The 20,458-nt window shown below is 35.7% G+C and overlaps 1 protein-coding gene across 1 annotated transcript; it reads right to left on the bottom strand.

The window, feature by feature from the left end:
* Window positions 1-2,231: 2,231 nt before the first annotated feature.
* Window positions 2,232-2,718, bottom strand: LOC118858170 (cytochrome c oxidase subunit 5B, mitochondrial-like). The gene has a single exon (XM_036768637.1). The coding sequence runs from the start codon at window positions 2,704-2,706 to the stop codon at window positions 2,320-2,322; it is 387 nt and encodes a 128-aa protein (XP_036624532.1). The 5' UTR covers window positions 2,707-2,718; the 3' UTR covers window positions 2,232-2,319.
* Between the last annotated feature and the right edge of the window lie 17,740 nt (window positions 2,719-20,458).

Raw genomic sequence — 20,458 nt, forward strand, 5'->3', positions numbered from 1 at the left:
ACAAAAATTGTGGACAGAATTTAATTAAAAGAAAACAGAAGGAAGGGAATATGCTTTTTACCATCTATCCTGACAGAAGAATTGAATAACACTTTCCTAATGTAGATGAGAAACTTCAAATAAATACAACATAGAGTAGTAGTATAGATCAAATATGATAAATTAGGAAACATTTTCAAGAATTTATTTTTCAAATTGAAATTGTATATCCCACCATGCTCTCCCAGAGGTCATCAAAATCCTATTAATTATCAGATAAGATAGCTTTTCCCCCCTTCACTTCAAATATTATTCAAAACAGCTCCTTGACTCCTTTATACTTTCTCTTCCCTCAGCTTCTGTGACTCCACTTGTTCTGATGCTGTTCCTACCTCTCTAACCACACCTTCTGCTTCTCCTTCTTTACACATTAAACAGGGTGTTTCCAAAAGTTTTGTCTGAAGTCTTATCTTCTCTCTCTTTCTCTATACTTTACCCTTTAATCCTTACCCTTACCCTTAAAAGCTTGTGCTTTTATCTCTATGCAGGTTGACTGCCAGATATGTACCTGTATTCACAATCCTTCTACAGCTCCAGACTTACCTTTCTAATTCACTACTGAACATCTATAACTGCATGTTTCACAGGCATTTCCAATTCTGACTCAAACAGAACTGATCATGCTCCCTATGAATCTTTTGTTTGTTTGTTTGTTTGTTATTACTGTTTCTCTTGCTGATTTCGCATTTTTATTTAATAGCACTACCACTACTTTCAGTCAACCATATACAAAAACTTAGATGTAGTCTCTAGCTTTTCATTCTCCCCCCATCTCCCAAATCTAGTTACCAGGTCCTGCCAATTCTATCACCACAATATATTTTTCAAACTTGTTCTCTTCTTTCCATTGAAAATTGTGTGTATGAACACATGAACAAGGCTTATGCTAATTTGGTAGCATTCTAATGCTACCAAATTAATATGAGCTTTGTTCATTACCATCCTCTGGACTATTGAGATACTGGTGTCATTCCTTTGATCTATCCTTGACAATACTGTCAGATCAATCTTTATTAACAAATCATGCACACTACTAAGCTCAAAAATTTTTAAGGACCCTCTACTTTGCAATGTGTATCCTACTCTGGCATTCAAGACGCTTGATAATCTTGTGCTTCCTTGCCTGTTCCATATTTTTCACAGTGTTTCTATTCTCATTTGCTATTTCAGTAAAACTTTAACACTTGTTTCCCATTATATGTCTGGCACATTCTCAGTTATTTCAGTCATGTCTGACTCTTTGTGACCCCATTTTGGGGGTTTTCTTGGCAAAGATACTAGAGTGGTTTGTTGTTTCCTGCTCCAGCTCATTTTACAGATGAGGAACCTGAGATAAACAGGGTTAAGTGATTTGTCCTGGGTCACGTAGATGGCAAGTGGCCAAGGCCAGATTTGAACTCAGGAAAATGAATCTTCCAGATTTCAGGCCCAGCACTCTATTCATTGCACCACCTATCTGTCCCTGAATTTGTTCACACTGTGCCTTTACCAGGGATGCTTTCCTTTCTGTCTCTACCTTTAAAACACTAGCTCTATTGTGTGATTCAACTTCAATGCCTTATTCAACATTAAGCCTTCACTGATTTCCCCTCTACCACTGGTAATTATTAAAAGTGCACACACATTCAATTGCACTTTGTATGTTACTACTATAGTTATAAAATTTGCTTTATCACTATAATCATTTCTCTTATTTTATAATACTGTATGCCAGTACTCTGGATTTTCTACATAATAGATTATAAGTTTCATGAAGTCAAAGGCTATGTGTTACTTACTTTTGCATTCACCCTATTACCTAACACAGTTCTTTTTACATATTAAGCACTTAATAAATGCTTTTCAACTGGATGAATGAAAAAAATAAATAAAATTCTTAAATTAGGGCTACTTGAATTATAGAACAGGTTATATCAGCAAACAACCAAAAAAAAAGCATTGTCATTTGATGTGTTCTGGTAGAAGGTAGATGTCAACCTGTCCAAGATTTTATAGCAGGTATTCCTTTATTAGGAAGGAAATTGAAATTAGATAACCACTAAGGCCCACTCGTGTGAATTTAGAATTCTATTTTAGAAGGTAGATATTAGCAGGAAAAGGGACTAAAAGTTAAAAAGGAATTTAGAATATTCAAATAAGTGATTTTTTTTGCAGTAACTAGTAATAAGCATATGAATTAATTTTTTTTTTTGTTTTTTTTATGGGAGAGCCAGGGAAATGGCTAGTCTTTTATTGGAGGGAAGAAAACATGTCACATCTCAAGTAAACCAGTTCAGGGGCTCAGTGGCTAAACTGGTGGGGTACCAGCTTGTAATGGGTTCCACAGTTAGGGCAACGCTGTGTCTCGCCTTTATGAAGCCAGAACCAGATGACTGCACTGTTGTCCTCTTCACAGATACAGCCCACTATTCGCTTGTCATCAATGGAAGGGACCAGGTTGGGTTCCTCCTTAGTCCCTGGAGCTGCCTTTGGGGCTAGCATATTGTATGGATCCAAATCATTCCTTGAAGCCATCATAATATCTCTCTCCAAGCCAGTAGCCTGCTCCTCATCAGAAGGGATACCTCCTCCGCTCGCCATGGAGCGAACGGCCACCCGAGCGGGGCCAGAGGCCCTCAAGGCCTGGACCGCCAGTGCCCCGGCTCCCCGCAGTAACCTTGAAGCCATCGAGTCTGAGACAACTGCGTCCAGTTGTAACAGCGGCGCTTCCGGAATCCATATGAATTAATTTTAATGACACATACCCTGGGATCCAGCACTTCAGGCATCCACCATATTTCACCAAATAACCATCACAGATTTTATGTCAATTTTTTTTTTTGCAGAAAAGTGGGGTGCGACTATTATGTGAAGCTTTTAAAACATTGTGCTGGTATAACTTGGCTTTTAGTGTCTGTCAGTCTCAGTCTTGCACCAACTTTTCACTCACTGGAAACTATCTTTCCGCAGCTCTGTTTGCATGCCATTCAGTAAAAACAATCACTTTCAGCTTGAAGGCCACGGAAAAAATTCTATCTTTGCCCATAATCAGAAAGAAATGCTTCACACAGCAACATATCTCTGGCAAATGAACCGTACGGTTTAGCTAGCACAGGAAGATACAAGTCTTGCCATATCATGTGAACTGTTCACAGTAGCTTACCCTTAAGCATATGGTTTTTCATTGGGTTGAGTGACAATACTGTTAGTACCACAACACTCTAAGGAGATAAATGCATATCCATATGCCACTGGTGAGTACATTGCTTCTCTGTTTACCTTTTAAGTGGCATGAGAAACAGAATTACACCATGTGGCGATTATGTGATGTAAAGTTATAAACCAATCTTTGCACTGAAAAAACAGCCTGCAACAATTTTGCAACAGTGATGATTATTCAGTGAAATATGGTATCTAACTTTACTCCTACCCTCATTCATCGGCAAGGGGCAGCTAGGTGGTGCAGTAGAATGTTGGGCCTGGGATCAGGTAGGCTTATCTTCTAGAGTTCAAACCTAGCTTCAGACACTCACTTAGCTATGGGACCTTGGGAAAATCACTTAACCCTGCTTGCCTCGGTATCCTCATATGTAAAATGGGGTGGGAAGGGAAATGGCAAACTACTCCAGTATCTTTGCCAAGAAAACCCAAATAGGGTCAGGAAGAATCTGGCATGACCGAACAACATCCACTGGAAAATTACTCTGTTTGAGAGGCAGGAGAGGGTGCAGTGAATAGAGCTCTGCACTTGGAGTCAGGAAGACTTAAGTGAGAATCAAGTCTTAAACACTTACTAGCTTTACGACTCTGCATGAGTCACTACATTTCTGTCTGGCTCAGTTTCCTCAACTGTAAAATTGAGATAAGAGCACCTACTTTGTAGGATTGTTGTGAAGATCAAAGGAGATAATATTCATAAGTCCTTTGAACAGTGTTTGGTATATAGTAGGAACTACATAAACGCTTATTTCCTTTGTTCTTTTTTTTTTTTCATTTAGCTAGGTAGCTAGGTGGTGTAATAGATAGAGCCCTGGCACTGGAGTCGGAAAGAAGGAAATTTAAATCAAACCTCAGATATTTACTGTCTGTGTAACCTTGGAAAAGTCATTTAACCTCTGCCTCTCTCAGTTTCCTTATTTGTAAAATGAGGATAATAATAGCACCTACCTCCCAGGGTTGTTCTGAGAACAAAATGAAATAGTATTTGTAAAGCACTTTGCAAAATTTAAAGCACTATGTAAATATGAGTAATACTAATAATAGTTAATATAATTATTATATTACTTCCATAAAAGTTCCCTCTTGAGAATTCCAGAATAGAGAAATAATATAGTTTCTGTCTCAGTCTCCACAGATATAAGTTAAATGTCTCCAAGTACCATATAAGCATTCAAGATAAAAATTCATTCTACACACAGGAAAGCCTTTATGTTAGCCCACAAAAAACAATATGTAAAACAAAACAAATAAAAGGACTTGGCCTATCCTATCCCCCACCCCCTACGTATCCCTTTTCCATACACACATATACACATCCTGGATCCACTAAATTCAGAAAACATATAGCATAGCTCTAGGGTTTGGATTTTACTAGGTTGGGAAATTCACTCAGGGTTTCTAGAGGGAGTAACATCTGGCAATCCAGTTACCCCCCTCCCCAGTTACCCATATGTGCATCCATCCCTATGATACTAACTTTAAGACATAAAATCCTCCCAGAAAAGAAACATTTTTGGGACATCTAGCCAGACAAACCCATTTTTGTTGGACCTTCACTGTCTAAATAATTCATGGTAATGGGGGACAGCAAAATATAGGTTTTTTATTCCATCATACTGTGACTTAGATTGTCCTGTTATTCTTCCACCTTCAGGATCACAATGCATTCATTTTCTGTCTCCAAGAGGTTGGTATTTCTCAGGAAATCCCTTTTACTCTTCTAAAGTCTGATTCCCTGAATTCTCAGACTTAGAAAGACAACTCCATGACTACTTTCCCTCTTCTGATTAGAAAGCTACATTTTGATACTAGGCTGCCCAGGAACAATCCTGTTTCCCTATCCAGGAAGATGAAGTTCCATTACTCTTGATATTCCCCTAGAAAACTGAAGGTTCAGGGACTCCCACTACTCAGATTACAAGAATCTTTCCCCTAAAGCTCCCATCTTATACGCTTAGAAAATATTCCAGTATCTTTCTAAGACTTGGAGTCCAAGGATTCTTCTTTTAGGCTCTCTAAATGAAATCATTCATGGGCCTCTCTGCTCCAAAGCAATCATTTGCTTCTCTTGAGTTTGGTAGGTTTCTCCCACCATAAACATACTCCCTGTCCACAGGGCTAAGTTTTGTTTTTAGCTCTGTTGTTCTTTCAGGATTTTTCTGAAAAAGGGAAAAAAGGTCATAATAGGAAAGATCTGAGTCTGGGATGAAGACTCCCTTTTGTAACAAAGAGGTTACTTTGACCTACAATAGCCAATGAAATAATCCCCATACAACGCTGACATTAACCTAGGATGTGATCTGCTTCTCAAAAAGGTTCTACTGAGCAGGCCTCAGTTGGACTATCCAACCTCTCGATGAGACCATCAACAGAATTGCCCAAATAACAGTAAAAAAAATGCAGTCAGTCTTACATCATTACTCATTGCCCTATAAACTCATTGAACTCTCTCTTCTCTGAGATTTGTGATATTACTCTCTCTTGATTCATCTGCACCTTGTCTGACCACTACTCAAACTCTTTGGCTGATATATCATTCACATCATGACGCCTAACTGTAAGTAAACTCCATGATTCTGTACTAACACTGCTCTCTTCTCCCTCAACACTATCTTTGCAATGTAATCACTTCTCATGTGCTTAACTATCAATTTTATGCATATGTCTCCCAGGGGTCCTAATCCTAGTCTATTCCCTGGCTAGTTCCCTATAATGAATTGCCTACTGAACATTTCAAATTCTATGTATTGGAGCCATTTTAGAGTCAATATCCAAAATTAAAATCATTTTTACTCTTAATATGTTCACCTAAATTTCCCAGCTAAATGGCACAATGGATAGAATATCTAGCCTGGAGTCAGGAAGACTCATCTTCCTGAGTTCAAATCTGACCTCAGACACTTATTAGCTGTGTCACCCTTGGCAAGTCATTTAACCTTGTTTGCCTCAGTTTCCTCATCTATAAAATGAGATGGAGAAGGAAATGGCAAAATACTCTAGTATCTTTGCCAAGAAAAACCTGAATGTGATCACGCAGAATTGGACACAACTGAAAAAAAGGCTGAACAACATTTCTGGTAAAGGCACCACTGTCTTTCCAGGACTGCAGGTTCAAACCTCAACATTATCCTCAGTCTCTCACCAGCCCTCACCACACATAACCAATCAATTACTATGTCATGTCATTTCTACCTCCATAATATCTTTTACTTTCTATTTCTCTCTACTCACATAGCTTTCACCTCAGTTCAGATATTCATCACTTCATGCCTAGATTATGACATCAAAATCCTAATTTGTCTCCCTGACTCACATCTCTCACCATTAGAGTTCATCCTACATATTGTTGCTTAAGTAATTTTCCATAAGTGCAGATGTGACTTCACTAGCCAACCAACCCCAGTGGCTACCTATTGCTCTGCATATAGACACTCTGACTATTTTATCTCTAAAAAATTGGCTCCACTTAGCCTATAAAGCCCTACACACAGTGACCCTGACATGTTTTTCAAGTTTTACCGGGCATTACTCCACTTCTCATACTCTGTGATTCAGTCAAACGGGCTTTATGTCCTCTTGTCCTTATATACCACACTCCATTTTTTATCTCCATGGTTTTATACTGACTCTTCCACCTACAAAGAATGTATACCTTTCACTTCACAGTCCCTCTCATCCTTTAAAATTCAGCTTAAGCACTATCTTATAGATTGAAGCTTTTACTGATTTCAACAACCACAAGTGTCCTCCTAACCAATTTGCCTTTCATTTAATTACCTTTCATATATTTTATTAATTAACTTATACTGATGCTCCATGTATTGTTTTCTCTCAGATTAGAAAATTCTTTGTTAGTAGTACTTTTTTTTTCTTCTTTATACATGTATACATAGCTCTTTGCCCAATATCTGGCACACAGTAAGCAACAAGAAATTGTTGATTGATTTAACATGGAAGATATTTTATTTTTTGCTTTCTTGAAAATCTAGAGGAAATGTAATAACTAAGAGATCCATTGCTAGCAAACAATTTGAAATGGAAGCTGGGGAAAACTAGGTGTGTGTTTCATAGAAGACAAAGCAAGGGCAGTAGGGAAGAAATGGAATTATCATTCTCCCTTGCCAATATCATTCACAAAAGAGACAACAATCTAGATCTGGTATATGTACGCAATTTTCTGTAGTTTTTCTATGTGAAAAAAAAATAGATGCTATGCTAGAATCCCATGTTAGATACTAAAATTCCCAAAGAATGTAAATTGAAAATATGTTCCTAAAGAAATTCTTTCTTCTACCCAGAGCACATTGGCACAAAACAGAAATTTCTAATGAAACTGAAGAGACAACAGGAAGATCAGGGTTCTTTCTAGATTCTGCCTTTCATTAATAGAACTATTGTGAAATGACCAAATATCTCAGCACAGGGATCCTTGGGATCACTTTGTTGCACCATATCTACATATTAGAATATCAAAGCAGAAAAAATGTGCCAGATGAAGTTTTCCTTAAATATAATCACATTTGCCATATTTTCTATTAAAATGTGTTCTACCCTTTGCATTGATCATCATTTCTTTTCTTAGCTGCCTCTATTACTCAATTAAAAATCTAAGAGACTAGGCATGAATGAAACTATATTTTTACTTTGCATAAGAAGCTGCCCTGACAAAACTCCTGAAGTCCCAGGACTCTGGATGAGTCAAGATTTCTGCAGCTTTTCAGCATACAACAAGGACTGGGAAAGAATTTGCTTCGTGAGGCCACGGGATATAGTGAAAAGAACACACATCTTAGAATTAAAAAATTTAAGTTTGAGTTCTAACTCTGATGCTTTTGTGTTGGTTGACTTTGGGCAAATCCCTTAACCTCTATGAGCTTCAATTTATTTATTTACAAAGTTGGAGCAATAATACATGCATAAGATTTTTATGAAGAAAGAACTTTGTAAACCTTAACGTACTAGATCATACTGGGTTAATTACACTTTACCTTGGATCTTTAGAAGAAGTATGTTTGAATCCCATCTCTGTAACTTACCAATTGTATGATTTTAGACAAGTCACTTCATCATTCTTAACCTCTGTTTCTAGATCTGAAAAAAAAAGATTGAATTCAATGACCTCCAAGGTCCCTTTCAGCTCTAAATCCTATGACCTCCAAAGTCCCTTTCAGTTCTAAATTCTATGATGTTATGAAGACACAGAAGAGTCATTTGTGACATGAAGAAGAAAGCCAGCAACTCTTTTTGTACTGAGGGTCATTTTATGGAAGAAGACATGTCTTTGAAAATATTATTAGGGAATCATGTGACGAACTGGATGTAGGAGTAGACATTTTGTCCAATCTTTCACTGCCACTCAAAAATCCCCCTAATAAGAATTATGCACATAAATGCAGCTGTCTCCACTGCCAAAGACAGTAGAAAGTCCAATAAGGGTAAGCTGATGAATCACCAATATAAAAGACTAATCCCTAATACCCAACAAGCTCACTCAACACTTCCTTATCTTTTCTAAAAGCTCCCATACTCTAGCAGGCAGAGCAATCATCCCCACAGGCTCATACACTGAGATTCATTCTGCAATTTTCTTTGCTGCTACTATAGTTTCTGACAGCACACAATTATCTTGCCCCTACCCCACCATTCTGTGGCAATTAGCAGCAGAACTCAGCTATGCCAACTTTCTCAATCTGTTTACCACCCCTTATCTCCCACACGATCTACAGAAGAAGAAGAATTATAGGAAAGAAGGTATACTGCACTATAGTAGCATTTAGCTGCAGAACTAAGGATCAGACAGAACTAGGGCAGAGGGTCAGTTTATATAGTAGGGGCTATTGCAGGCTGAGAGGAAAGGGGATTTTCATCCAGGTGAGACCAGTTTGGCTCCCCAAGATGCCACTGTGGGACAGGAATAGGGTCATAAAAAGTCAATTCCTTGACATGAGCAGAAGCTAAGGAAGCTTTTAAGTTCAGTACTGGGATATCATGAGTAAGAAAGTAAGGGATACAGACACATAAAGAAAAAAAAAAGACTAAAATAACCAAAGTTCTCAGGAATAAAAATACTTCATTAAAATCCTTGAGCACAAGCAGATAAATCAATAGGGAAGATATTAAAAAGAAGATGAGATGGTCTCTACAATATCTAAACAAGTACAGCTTTCTCTGAATAAATTGTGTAAAGCAAAAAGAGAATGAATGAATAACTAAAACAAAGCAAAGCAAAGCCAAACATAGAACTCTGGATTTCCAAGAGGCCCTGGAATTATTGTAGGATGTTCCCAAATAGTTCAAGGGAGATGTAAAAGTTGTAAAATCAACATTTATGACCTACACAGCTGAAATAATTAGAATAGTAAAACTTGAATCCACAACGGCGAATTTCTCCAAAGAAATGAAAGAGAAAGCAATTGATTAGGAATACAAATCTACAGAAGTAAAGGACAGTCTGGAAAAAAGAGGAGCAAAAAGCAATAGCATTTATAAAAGGTTTTTGATGCAAGTAAAATATGTTGATCTTGAAGACAGACTGTGCAGAGAAATTTCAGCCTCATAGAATTCTGAGGACCTGACAAGATGAAAAATTTGAACGCCATTGTGCAAAAAATAATACCAAAAACCCTACTCACAACATCTAAGCACAGAAAAGAAGGGTCAGTCAAGAACTAAATGGATCACCTTCAGAAAATATTAATGGTAGGTGAGCAAAAGAGGTGAGAGAGGAATAATGAGGAGGAAAAGAAGAAAAAGTAAGCACACTGAGAAAATAAAAGTCAAAGTAATATATTGTAACTTGTCTAGTAGGAATTCAAATATTTAAGGGATGATGAGTGAACAAGGAAGAAAGCAGTGATCACAAAGTGCCATGCTAACTTCATTAAGAATTGGTCATACCAGCCTAACATCATTCCTGCTTTAACAGGAATGCAAAATTTATAATCCATAAACATCCTGTAGATAGAATGTTTTGGATTTTAATAGAGCATTAGAGAAATATTCTTATCTTATATTCTTGGAAAAGATGGAGAGTTCCGTGAAAGACTCTTAGATTCATAACCAATTGAACAGCAAAAATTATTGGGTTTCTTGACAACTTGGATAGAGGTATTCAGCAGAATGCCCCAGGGATCTACAAATGGCCCTGTGCTGTTTAACATTTTCATCAACATAGAGGATATATATTGTTTTCAGATGATATAAAGCTTGGAGTAACATACTGTTTAAAAGTTAGGATTCAAAAAGATGTAGTCTGACTCTAGATCACTGGTTGTTTGTTTTAAAAAATGAAATTGAATAAGTGTGCACTATTGCACTTAGGTTTAGGAAAAAGAAAACAACTTCTCAAGAATGAGATGAGGAAGGCCCATAGCTATCCAATCAGCAGTTTGTCAGAAAAATATTTGGGCATCTTGGTGATCTGCAAAAGGGAAGTATTGCTGTCTAGAAAGTGAATACAATCTTAAACCACCTTGCAGGGAATTGACAATCCTGGTATACTCAGTGTTGGCCATTCCACATCAAGAGTAAAGTGACCAATTCTGGCTACCACTTTTTTGCCCTTTCTATGTTTTCCTAATGCATAGCACAGTGCCTGGCACATAATAGATGCTTAATAAATGCTTATTGACTTGACTTAATAGGTCAGAGAGTATCTGACATGAGCAATTAGGGTGATGAAAGTCTTCAAGTTCGTGACATATGAGGCTTTCCTGAAGGAACTCAAAACATATGGCAAACAAAAGGGAAGACTTAGAAGGAACATGATATCTGTCTCTAGTATTTGAAAGGCTTCTCCAGAAGGGATAGATCATTAATTCCAAAGGAACTCAACCTTAATATACAGGGCAGAAGTTATAAAGGAACCAATTTGGACTTGGTGCATGGAACTACTTCCTAATAATTAGAAGTATAAAAATTACATGTGTGGTATGAGCTTCTTCAGGAGGTAATCAGCTACTTTTCTGGAAAGACTTAAAGAGCGCTTCTCATATATGTTGCAGAATATATTTTTCTTCAGGAATAGGCTGGATTAGATGGCCTCTGAAGTCTCTTCTAAATATTCAGAATCTTTCATTCTACAGGATAAAAGGGAAGAGACTAAGGGAGGAAATTACTCTTCTGCATCATTGCCTAAATATGGTTTGCCTTGTTTGGTCATGTGCAAAATGTTTAAAATGTTCATGACTGTAAAAGCAGTTTTGCCTTTAATTTTTTTTTTGTTTTGCCTCACCTATATCTTCCAGTTTATGCTGCTCCTCTCCCTTTCTAAACAGCCTTAGCTTGTGTAACAGAATAAAAGAGAAAACAGTTTAAAAATCTTAGCAAACACGTCTAAAGTTTGATATTGTAAGAAGCAGAGTGAAACATGAGAAAGAAGACTGACACAGCCATCAGAATACTTCATTTCAAAAGCTGTCTCTTATGTGTATTATCTGTGTGTCCTTGGACAAATCACTCTACCTTTCTCAGTCTCAATTTCTTCATTATTAAAATGATGCTGTTGGTCTAGGTGGCTTCAGATATTGCTTCCAGTTTTAGATCTCTGATCCTATGATCAGATATTCTGTATCTATAGTTCTTTCCTTCTGAAAATAAGAAAGGAAGATACTTCTTGATATCTCTTCTTTGGGAATAAGTTTGGTCACTGTATATTCACATCATTCTGTTTCAATCCATTTGTAAATATACTTTCAATTTACATACTGTTGTAGTCATTGTGTACATTGTTTTCTTGTTTATGTTTAATTCTCTTTAGATTAGATGAGTCTTCTCATGTTTTATATATTAATTATATTCACTGTTTCTCAAAGCAGAGTAATATTCCATTATATTCAACTATGACAACTTGTTTGACCATTTTCCAATATATGGGCATCTACTTTGTTTCCAGTTCTCTGCTACTAAAAAGGAAGAAAAATGCTTATATAAAGACATTGATATACACAAGACCTTTCTTTCTATCTTCAACTTCCTTAGTATACATGACTGCCAGTATGATCCCTAACTCAAAAAATACAGATATTTTAGCCAGTTTCTTTGCCTAATTCCAAATTGCTTTCCAGAATGACTGGATTGGTTCACAACTCCTCCAAGTGTAGGTACTGGTGTACTTATGCCTCCCATAGCCCCATCAACAGTAAGTATTTCATTCTTTTTAAGATGCAAGATAAGGTTTGGCCCCCGTTTTTAAAAAGTCTCCATAAGAGGCACCATGGATTAAAGAAAAACACTGAATTTGGAGTTAATAGACTGGGTTATTATCATAGCTCTGTCAGTAACTAAGTCCACAGTAAGTCTTTTAAATTCCTTGAGTTGCCATTTCCTCATCTGCAAAATGATGATATCAGTGCTATGTACTTCACAGGGCTGTTATGAAAAATTATTTTTCAGACCTTAAAATGTTCTATGTTATTGTTATTATTATTGTATTTTCTATTTTTCTTAATAAAATCCCAGTACTTCTGCCTATATCCCTCCCAAATATAAGTTATATCTTTAAGATGAGGGGCAGCATGACATAAGAGGAAGAGAGTTAGTCTTGGAGCCAGGAAACCTTGGTTTGAGTATAACCATTGATTTGTACTAGCTGTGGAAGCCTGGAAAAATCACTTAACTTCTCAGATGTCTAGGCAACTCTAAATTTCTAAGTTATAAAGAACCTGCTGACCTGCTTTGCTGGCCAAAGCTTCTCCATCTAATAGTTTTCTAATGAAATCACATGTCCAGTCTCTATCCTTGTAATATTTCATTGAAAGAAAAAATGCATAGATTTACTGTACACTTCATCATGCACAGCATAATTAGAGATCAAAATCAGTTTGAATATGAGCTAATTGGAAAAAAAATGGGAAAATAATGTGGCCCAAAGGGATTATATGACTTGTCCAAGGTGACACAGGTAGTTAGAAACCAGATATGACATGAAGTAAGCTTCTTTGACTCTGAATCCAAGAGGAAGAAGCTCAGGAATCAACATTCTGACTGAAGGTATCCTGTCTTTGGAATCAAGCTAGATGCTGGGTTCTACAAACCCTTTTTGGCAATGGTAATGACTTTGACAGGAAGTTATGATAAAGTCAAATAACACATTAGTGAAATCTGTTATAGGAAAGTAAATTGAAAAGAGACAATTTCATGCCCTATTTGTACTGTCATACCAGAATATAAAGAATGAGCATCATAGTCCCATTTAGAGAATCTGCTATGGAAGAATATAATGGATAGAATAGAACAGTTTGAGCTAAATGGTGATTGATAACAATGTGGGTAATACACACACACACACACACACACACACACACACACACACAACCCTTCTATCTTCACCTTCCTTGGTGTGCATGTGTCTAAGAATTCTTATAGAATGCTTATTTCATTCTCATTAGGGAGAGAGAATCCTTCCAATGATACACATTACATCCTATAATAAGTCCTAATTTAATACTTGTTGGTTGAATAACTGATAGATTGACTGACTGTCCATTGCATGTGACTAGTGTTAATATTCTTCCACAAATCTGCCACAGGGAGTTCACTCAAGACGCTAGGTAACTTCCTTGAATTTTCTTAATATTGCAAGGATATTGCAGCAAAATACTGAATCTATTCTTTAGCTACTCCCTTGATATGTGACCACCCCACCATCTTTTTTGTGGTCACACATTTAACTGACTGTATCCTTTAACCACATTCCTTTAATTCTTTATTATTAAGATTCTGTAGGCTACTCATACCTTCAATATTCTGAAGACTATTAATGTCTATAAATCATAGCTATACACCATCAACAGGATCCTTTTATTTTAAAAGAGGGTTTTCTTTTTGGTTTGAAAGTTATTTGTTTCAGGGAAAAGCTAGTTACACTAATAGTACCACATGACTTCCCAATCCAGAAATCTAACCCTATCTTGTTCTCTTCTGGATCTTATTCTTTGTCCATTTAGAGTGTTTGTCCTCCATGGAAAATTGAGCTAAGCTCTTTTGAGTGTTTTTATATCTTATTCATTGATAATTAGGAGGATAATGATAGCTAGAATTCATATAGTATTTCAATGGTTTGTAAAGGCACTTTATAAATATTAGTTTACACTCATAACAATATGGGGAAACAAGTGCTATTGTTATTTTCATTTTACTGATACACAACTGAGGCTTAGAGATGTTGTCATTTCTTCAGAGTCATATAGCTATTAAGTGTCTAAGGCCAGATCTGTGATGTGCTAGTTTTAATTACATCAGCACAGTGGCATGCTTCTATTTTAATGCTAAATTGTACATTTTCCACAACAATGGCAAACACATTTCTCTAGCATTTATCTTTTAGTTAAGCCTACCTTGGCATTACTAATTGGGAGTCATTGGTTAAAGTTAAATGTATTTTTCATGTTTTCCAATAACTTTGCCCAATTTTGAAATATGTGAGAGAGATGTTTTGTTGAAGGACAGCTTTTAAGTCAATGTTTTATTCCATCAAATCAAATGATAAATTGTCGATAAACATAAGCATAGTGCAATCTTTGTTTTCTATATTTTTTCAGTCACTTATGTAAGTGTAAAGATGTGGTATGCTGTTGAATATCATTTGCAAAGGACAATTTTTCCTCTTCCAATACCTCCATCAAAGGTGCCCTCAATAAGGATGTAGGTTATTCTTATTTAAAAGTTATATTATTTTAAAATAATTCAATACTCAAATTGATCTACGAGCTCATCAATTTGAGAATTACTTTCAGAAATGCATAACCCACCCATTCCTATTCATTCTTTATAGTTCTTCTCCATGTAGTCCAATAAATTCTCCACAGGAGGGCCTTCTAACATGTTAGAACATTTCCTTTGTTCCAAACATCATGAGGATACCACTTATCATGTATTTGAACACATAAAGCATAGAAAAACATTGTGCATTTGGCATATAGAATAGTAATTAAATCAACTATCTTTTATGTGCCAGGCACAATGCTAAGTGCTGGAATAGATTTTTTTGCAATAATATAATTGTCAAGAGATTCAAATAAGCAAAATAATCACCAGGACATTTAATGATAAATTAAGGAGGAGGATAACAAAGTGAAGAAAAATGGAAAAAATCTGCAAGTTTTCTTTTATAACAATTTGGTTTCACTATTTCACAATAACAAACACAATTGGCCCATAACTTCACACTACTACTAGCTGGGCTTGTAGGAGAGGTAGAAATTGTATCGAACAGAACAAAAACAGGAAAATCACTTGAATTGCCCAGGCATTTATAGAACAGCTCCCTGATGGAAGTGATGTAAGTGTAAGAACTTGAGGGATAGATTTGCCATTTATCTAAAAAAGGAAGCTCCCCAAGGAGTGGTGAAAAAAAAAACTTGAACATTATGAATAACAAAAGAGTGATATGGAAAACATAAAACAACCTATCGATTAAATCAATTTATGTGATTCCAATCCCACTGATAATTTTTTTATGAGATTCATTTATAAATATACTGAGGGCATCCTCAGTGACAATACAGGTAAGGAATAAGAAGACTTTCACAATTGATATGCAATAATAAATAGTCTATCTTTATAATTTCATAATTGACTGAAAGATTATTGAGGATAAAACAATGCACTGACCTTGATTTTTTTTGGGGGGGTGAAAGGGATTGTTATGAAAATCACTTGTCCCAAAAGTGCAAAATCATAGATTACATTTTTCCCCAACAAGATATTTCTCTTCCATATATATATATATATATATATATATATATATATATATATATATATATATATATATATATATATATATATATATATATATATAATATAAAATTATATAAATAATTCAATATCCTGTAAAAGTTATGAAAACAGAATTAGACCTATTAATTGACCTATTCGTTGCTCATATCATCATAAATAACATGTGAGGCATAAAACAGGAAGACATGTTTACCAAAGACATTTGCCACTGTGATGTAGAAAATCCAGATGATGAAATAGAACAGAAACTCAACTAAATTTTCCCAAAATTCACATCCAAACAACTTCAAAATAATGCTTCAAATTCAATTCTGGAGTGGAAAAGTCAACGAAAGTCAGGGTAAGACTTTTTCCCAGCCTAAGATAATTTAGAAGTACAGCAGCAGAGATCTGTGACATTGGGTGGTGGCAACCCTGGAGAACATGTTACAACAATGCCAGCATTGCAACTTGGAGATGACAGAAACAGCTACAGCTTCCAGAGCCCAGAAATAGTACAGGAATCAGACAACAGGTCAGAAAGAGTTTACAGGGCAACATTAGCTGGTACTGGAAGCAGAACCTGGTGCTGTTAAGCAACTCTATTGCCCACACATAGTTCTAGGTCTCAGTTTCAGGGCAGAGAGGAGTGTTTGTGGTTGGTCAAAAGGAGCAAGAGCCTTCATCACAAGTTCCAGGGCTGAAGGGTACTCGTGTTCGTGGCTGCAGGGAAGCAGGGGTCCTTCTAGCCTAAAGCTCAGAACACAAACCAGGAGTGCAGTGATCACACTTCCCCCCATGACATAACCTTGGAAGCACTGAAAACTTGTGCACACCCAGGACCAGCTCTGAAAACAGCAGCACAAAAAGGTTTGAAGCTTAGGATAGTGCCTCCCCAATCCAAGGTGAGCAGAATCTTACCTTAACACAAAATTCAAAATTAAGAAATAAGCTGTAAATGAGCAAATGGGGGGGAAGAACTTGACCATGAAAAGCAACTATACTATCAAGGAAGACCAAGATACAAATTATATGATAACAATTTGAAAACAGCTACAACCAAAATCTCAAAGAAATATACTAATTGGACACAGACACAGAAAGAATTCCTGGAAGTGTTGAAAAAAGAGATAAAAATAGTTGAGGGAAAATGGGAAAAGAAATGAGAGTGATTAAGGAAACAAAACTATCATTCTTTGCAATTAATATGATGGCATTCTTGGAGAATCCTAGAGAATCAACTAAAAAAATTGAAACAATTAACAACTTCAGTAAAGTTACAGGATGTAAAATAAACCCATATAAATAATCAGCAATTCTACGTATTGTTGACAAAGCCCAGAAGCAAGAGATACAAAGAGAAATTCCATTTAAAATAACTGTAGACAATACAAAATATTTGGGATTCTAGCTGCCAGGAGAAGAGAAGAACTTATGACCAACCAAGAGATAGAGAACCTTATGTAATACAAAATGGATAATTTTGATTATATTAAATTAAAAAAAATTGCACAAAACACCCAATGCAACCAAGATTAGAATGGAAGCAGAAAGCTAGGAAATAATTTTTACAGCCAGTTTCTCTGATAAAGGGCTCATTTCTCAAATATATAGAGAACTGAGCCAAATTTACAAGAATACAACCATTCCCCAATTGATAAATGGTTGAAGGATATGAACAGGCAGTTTTCAGATGAATAAATTACAGTTATCTATAATCATAAGAAAAATGTTCTAAATCACTACGGATTAGAGAAATGCAAATCAAAACAACTTTGAGGTACCACCTCACATCTATAAGATTGGGTAAAATAATAGAAAAGGAAAATGATAAATGTTGGAGAAGATGTGGTAAAATTGGAACACTAATGCATTATTTGTGGAGTTGTCAACTGATCCAACCATTCTGGAGAAAAAATCTGGAACTATTCCTAAAGGACTATTAAACTGTGTATTCCCTTTGGTACAGCAATACTACTTCTAGGCCTGTATCTCAAAACTATTATAAAACAGGAAAAGGACCCACATGTACAAAAATATTTATAGCAGCTCTTTTTGTGATGACAAATAACTGGAAATTGAGGGGATGCCCATCAATTGGGGAATGGCTGAACAAGTTGTGGTATATGAAGGTAATGGAATACTATTGTTCTATAAGAAAAGATGAGCAGGCATATTTCAGAAAAAAAACTGGAAAGACTTACATCAACTAATGCTGAGAGAAGTGAGTAGAACCAAGAGAACATTGTGCACAATAACAGCAAAGTTACATGATGATCACCTGTGATAGGCTTAGCTCTTCTCAGCAGTACAGTGATCCAATACAAGTTCAAGAGACTCATGATGGAAAATGCTATACATTTTTTTTCTTTTTTTCTTCCTTGTGGTTTTCCTCTTTTGTTCTGATTCTTTTTTCACAATATGATTAAGGTGGAAATATATTGAAGATGATTTTACATGCATAACCTATATCATATTGCTTTCTGTCTTGGGGAAGACAGAAGGAGAAAATTTTGGACCTCAAAATCCTACAAAAAATGAATGTTGAATATTATCTTTACATGTAATTGGAAAAATAAAATACTATTAAGTGCAAAAAAGCAATTAGAGTGCCATTAAGAAAATTATGAATAGAGAATTCATGGCTTGGTAAAAGAAGCCATAAAAATATTGACTACAATAACACTGTAAAATTGAATTAGCCAAATGCTAAAAGAAGCACAAAAGCTCAATGAAGAAAATAATTGCTTAAAAATAGAATTAGGCACTTTTTATTTTTCCTGCTTTTTGCGACATGCTAATATTAAAATATGTTTGGGATGATATTACAGGTATAGATATCTTGCTTTCCTTCTCAGTAAGGGAAGAGATGGAGTAAGGGAAAGAATTTGGAACTCAAAATTTATTTTTTTTAATTTAAAAAGAATATTAAAAATTAATATTTTTAAAGAACTTCCATTTCATAGTCAAGTTGAAGAGAAATTCTTTATAGACAGTAAGATTTTTCAGGTGCTTCTCTTTATAGGGATATAATTATTCTGGGTAATCTACTCCTCCACCCTCAAATTTTAAAATCTCTTGGTAGAGATCTATAACTATTCCAAAAACTCTGTCCTCAATATCTGCACTGGAAAGATCAAGTAGATAAAAAATACTTATTCCATTGATTAAGACATACATTTAGATGAATAACTTATAAAGCTTGCATGTATGTATCTAGATATGTGTATGTGTATATGCACGCATGCCTGCATGCTGTATGTGTAACAAGTACTCTAAGCTCACTTTCCCAAATCAAATCTTCTACATCTCACCCTCATGGCACTACAGGCATCTTAATTGTCTCTTCTCTAGCATCTACGGTTCAAAACACCTTTCTTGGGAAAATGTAACATCACTGCTACCCACCAGTTCCATTTAATGAACTAATATTAATTAGTATTTAAACACAAATATTTAGAGCAAAGATATGCTAGAATAGAAGCACATTTCCCTCCAAAAACTTTGGAAACAATCTCCCCTACACTTCTTCTGTAGAGTAGGTTCAAACATTGCAGTTTTGTATAGCATAACTTCCATGGAATTTAGGCCAAAATGTAATATTTTTCCAGATAAGTCCTTGCCTCGTCTAGCAAAAGGCTAGATTCTGTGGGTCACTCCTTTCTCTTTAAAATACAGATACTGGATTGGTTGCATAGTCCACCAGACTCTTGGCTCCCAAACTCTTAGATTACTGGACAGCTTACTCTCCTAAACTTTTGAAATTCACAATGTCATAACTTCCAGATTAATTTATTTCACTTTCCCCTAAAATTAAACAATAATGGTGGAGTAAAGGACAAATATTCACCTTCACATCTTCATCATCACCATTTGTCAGACTCAAACAGGGAAAGGGCCGAAGACTTTCTTTTATAGCATAGCCTCTCATTATATTTAATCTAGCAGGAAGAAGTCAGCAGAAAGCAAATCAAAACAGGAGAAGTTCAACCAAATGTCATCTAAGACCTTTTCAATGTGCCCTTAATTCTAGTTCTGTAGGCTATCAAAGGCTCTCTTCTCAACCTCATAGTTAGCAGACTTCAGTCAGTTACCCAACATCTACTCATGTGTAGCAACAATGCTACTTGCTGCTACTGGGGCTGTGTAAGTCCAATAACACCTGCACACTGGAGGGCTGCTAGTACAGATTCTTTGATCTACTTTTCTAAGGAAAGCAACTTTAAGGGGTTAACAATCTCACTTAAATTAAACATACATTTACTTTTAATTAAATTAAATTAAACATACATTTAATTAAACATACATACATTAAACATACATTCACTTAGTTCAGGGGAAAAAGTCAGCACCCTGAACTTCAGAACAAATACAAAGAGAAATTACAAGCATAAATTAAAAACAGAGAAAAATAATGCAAATCACCAGACAGGCTTCTATCTGTCTGACCATAGCAATACATACATAGTTACCAGAGAGAGAAGCACTAACATGTGGAATTTCA

Source organism: Trichosurus vulpecula, chromosome 7, assembly GCF_011100635.1.
Source record: "Trichosurus vulpecula isolate mTriVul1 chromosome 7, mTriVul1.pri, whole genome shotgun sequence".
Classification (NCBI taxonomy): Eukaryota; Metazoa; Chordata; class Mammalia; order Diprotodontia; family Phalangeridae; genus Trichosurus; species Trichosurus vulpecula.

Bases quoted from the DNA above. Each gene is read 5' to 3' on its own strand.
- LOC118858170 (XM_036768637.1), bottom strand. From the start codon at position 2,706: ATGGCTTCAAGGTTACTGCGGGGAGCCGGGGCACTGGCGGTCCAGGCC.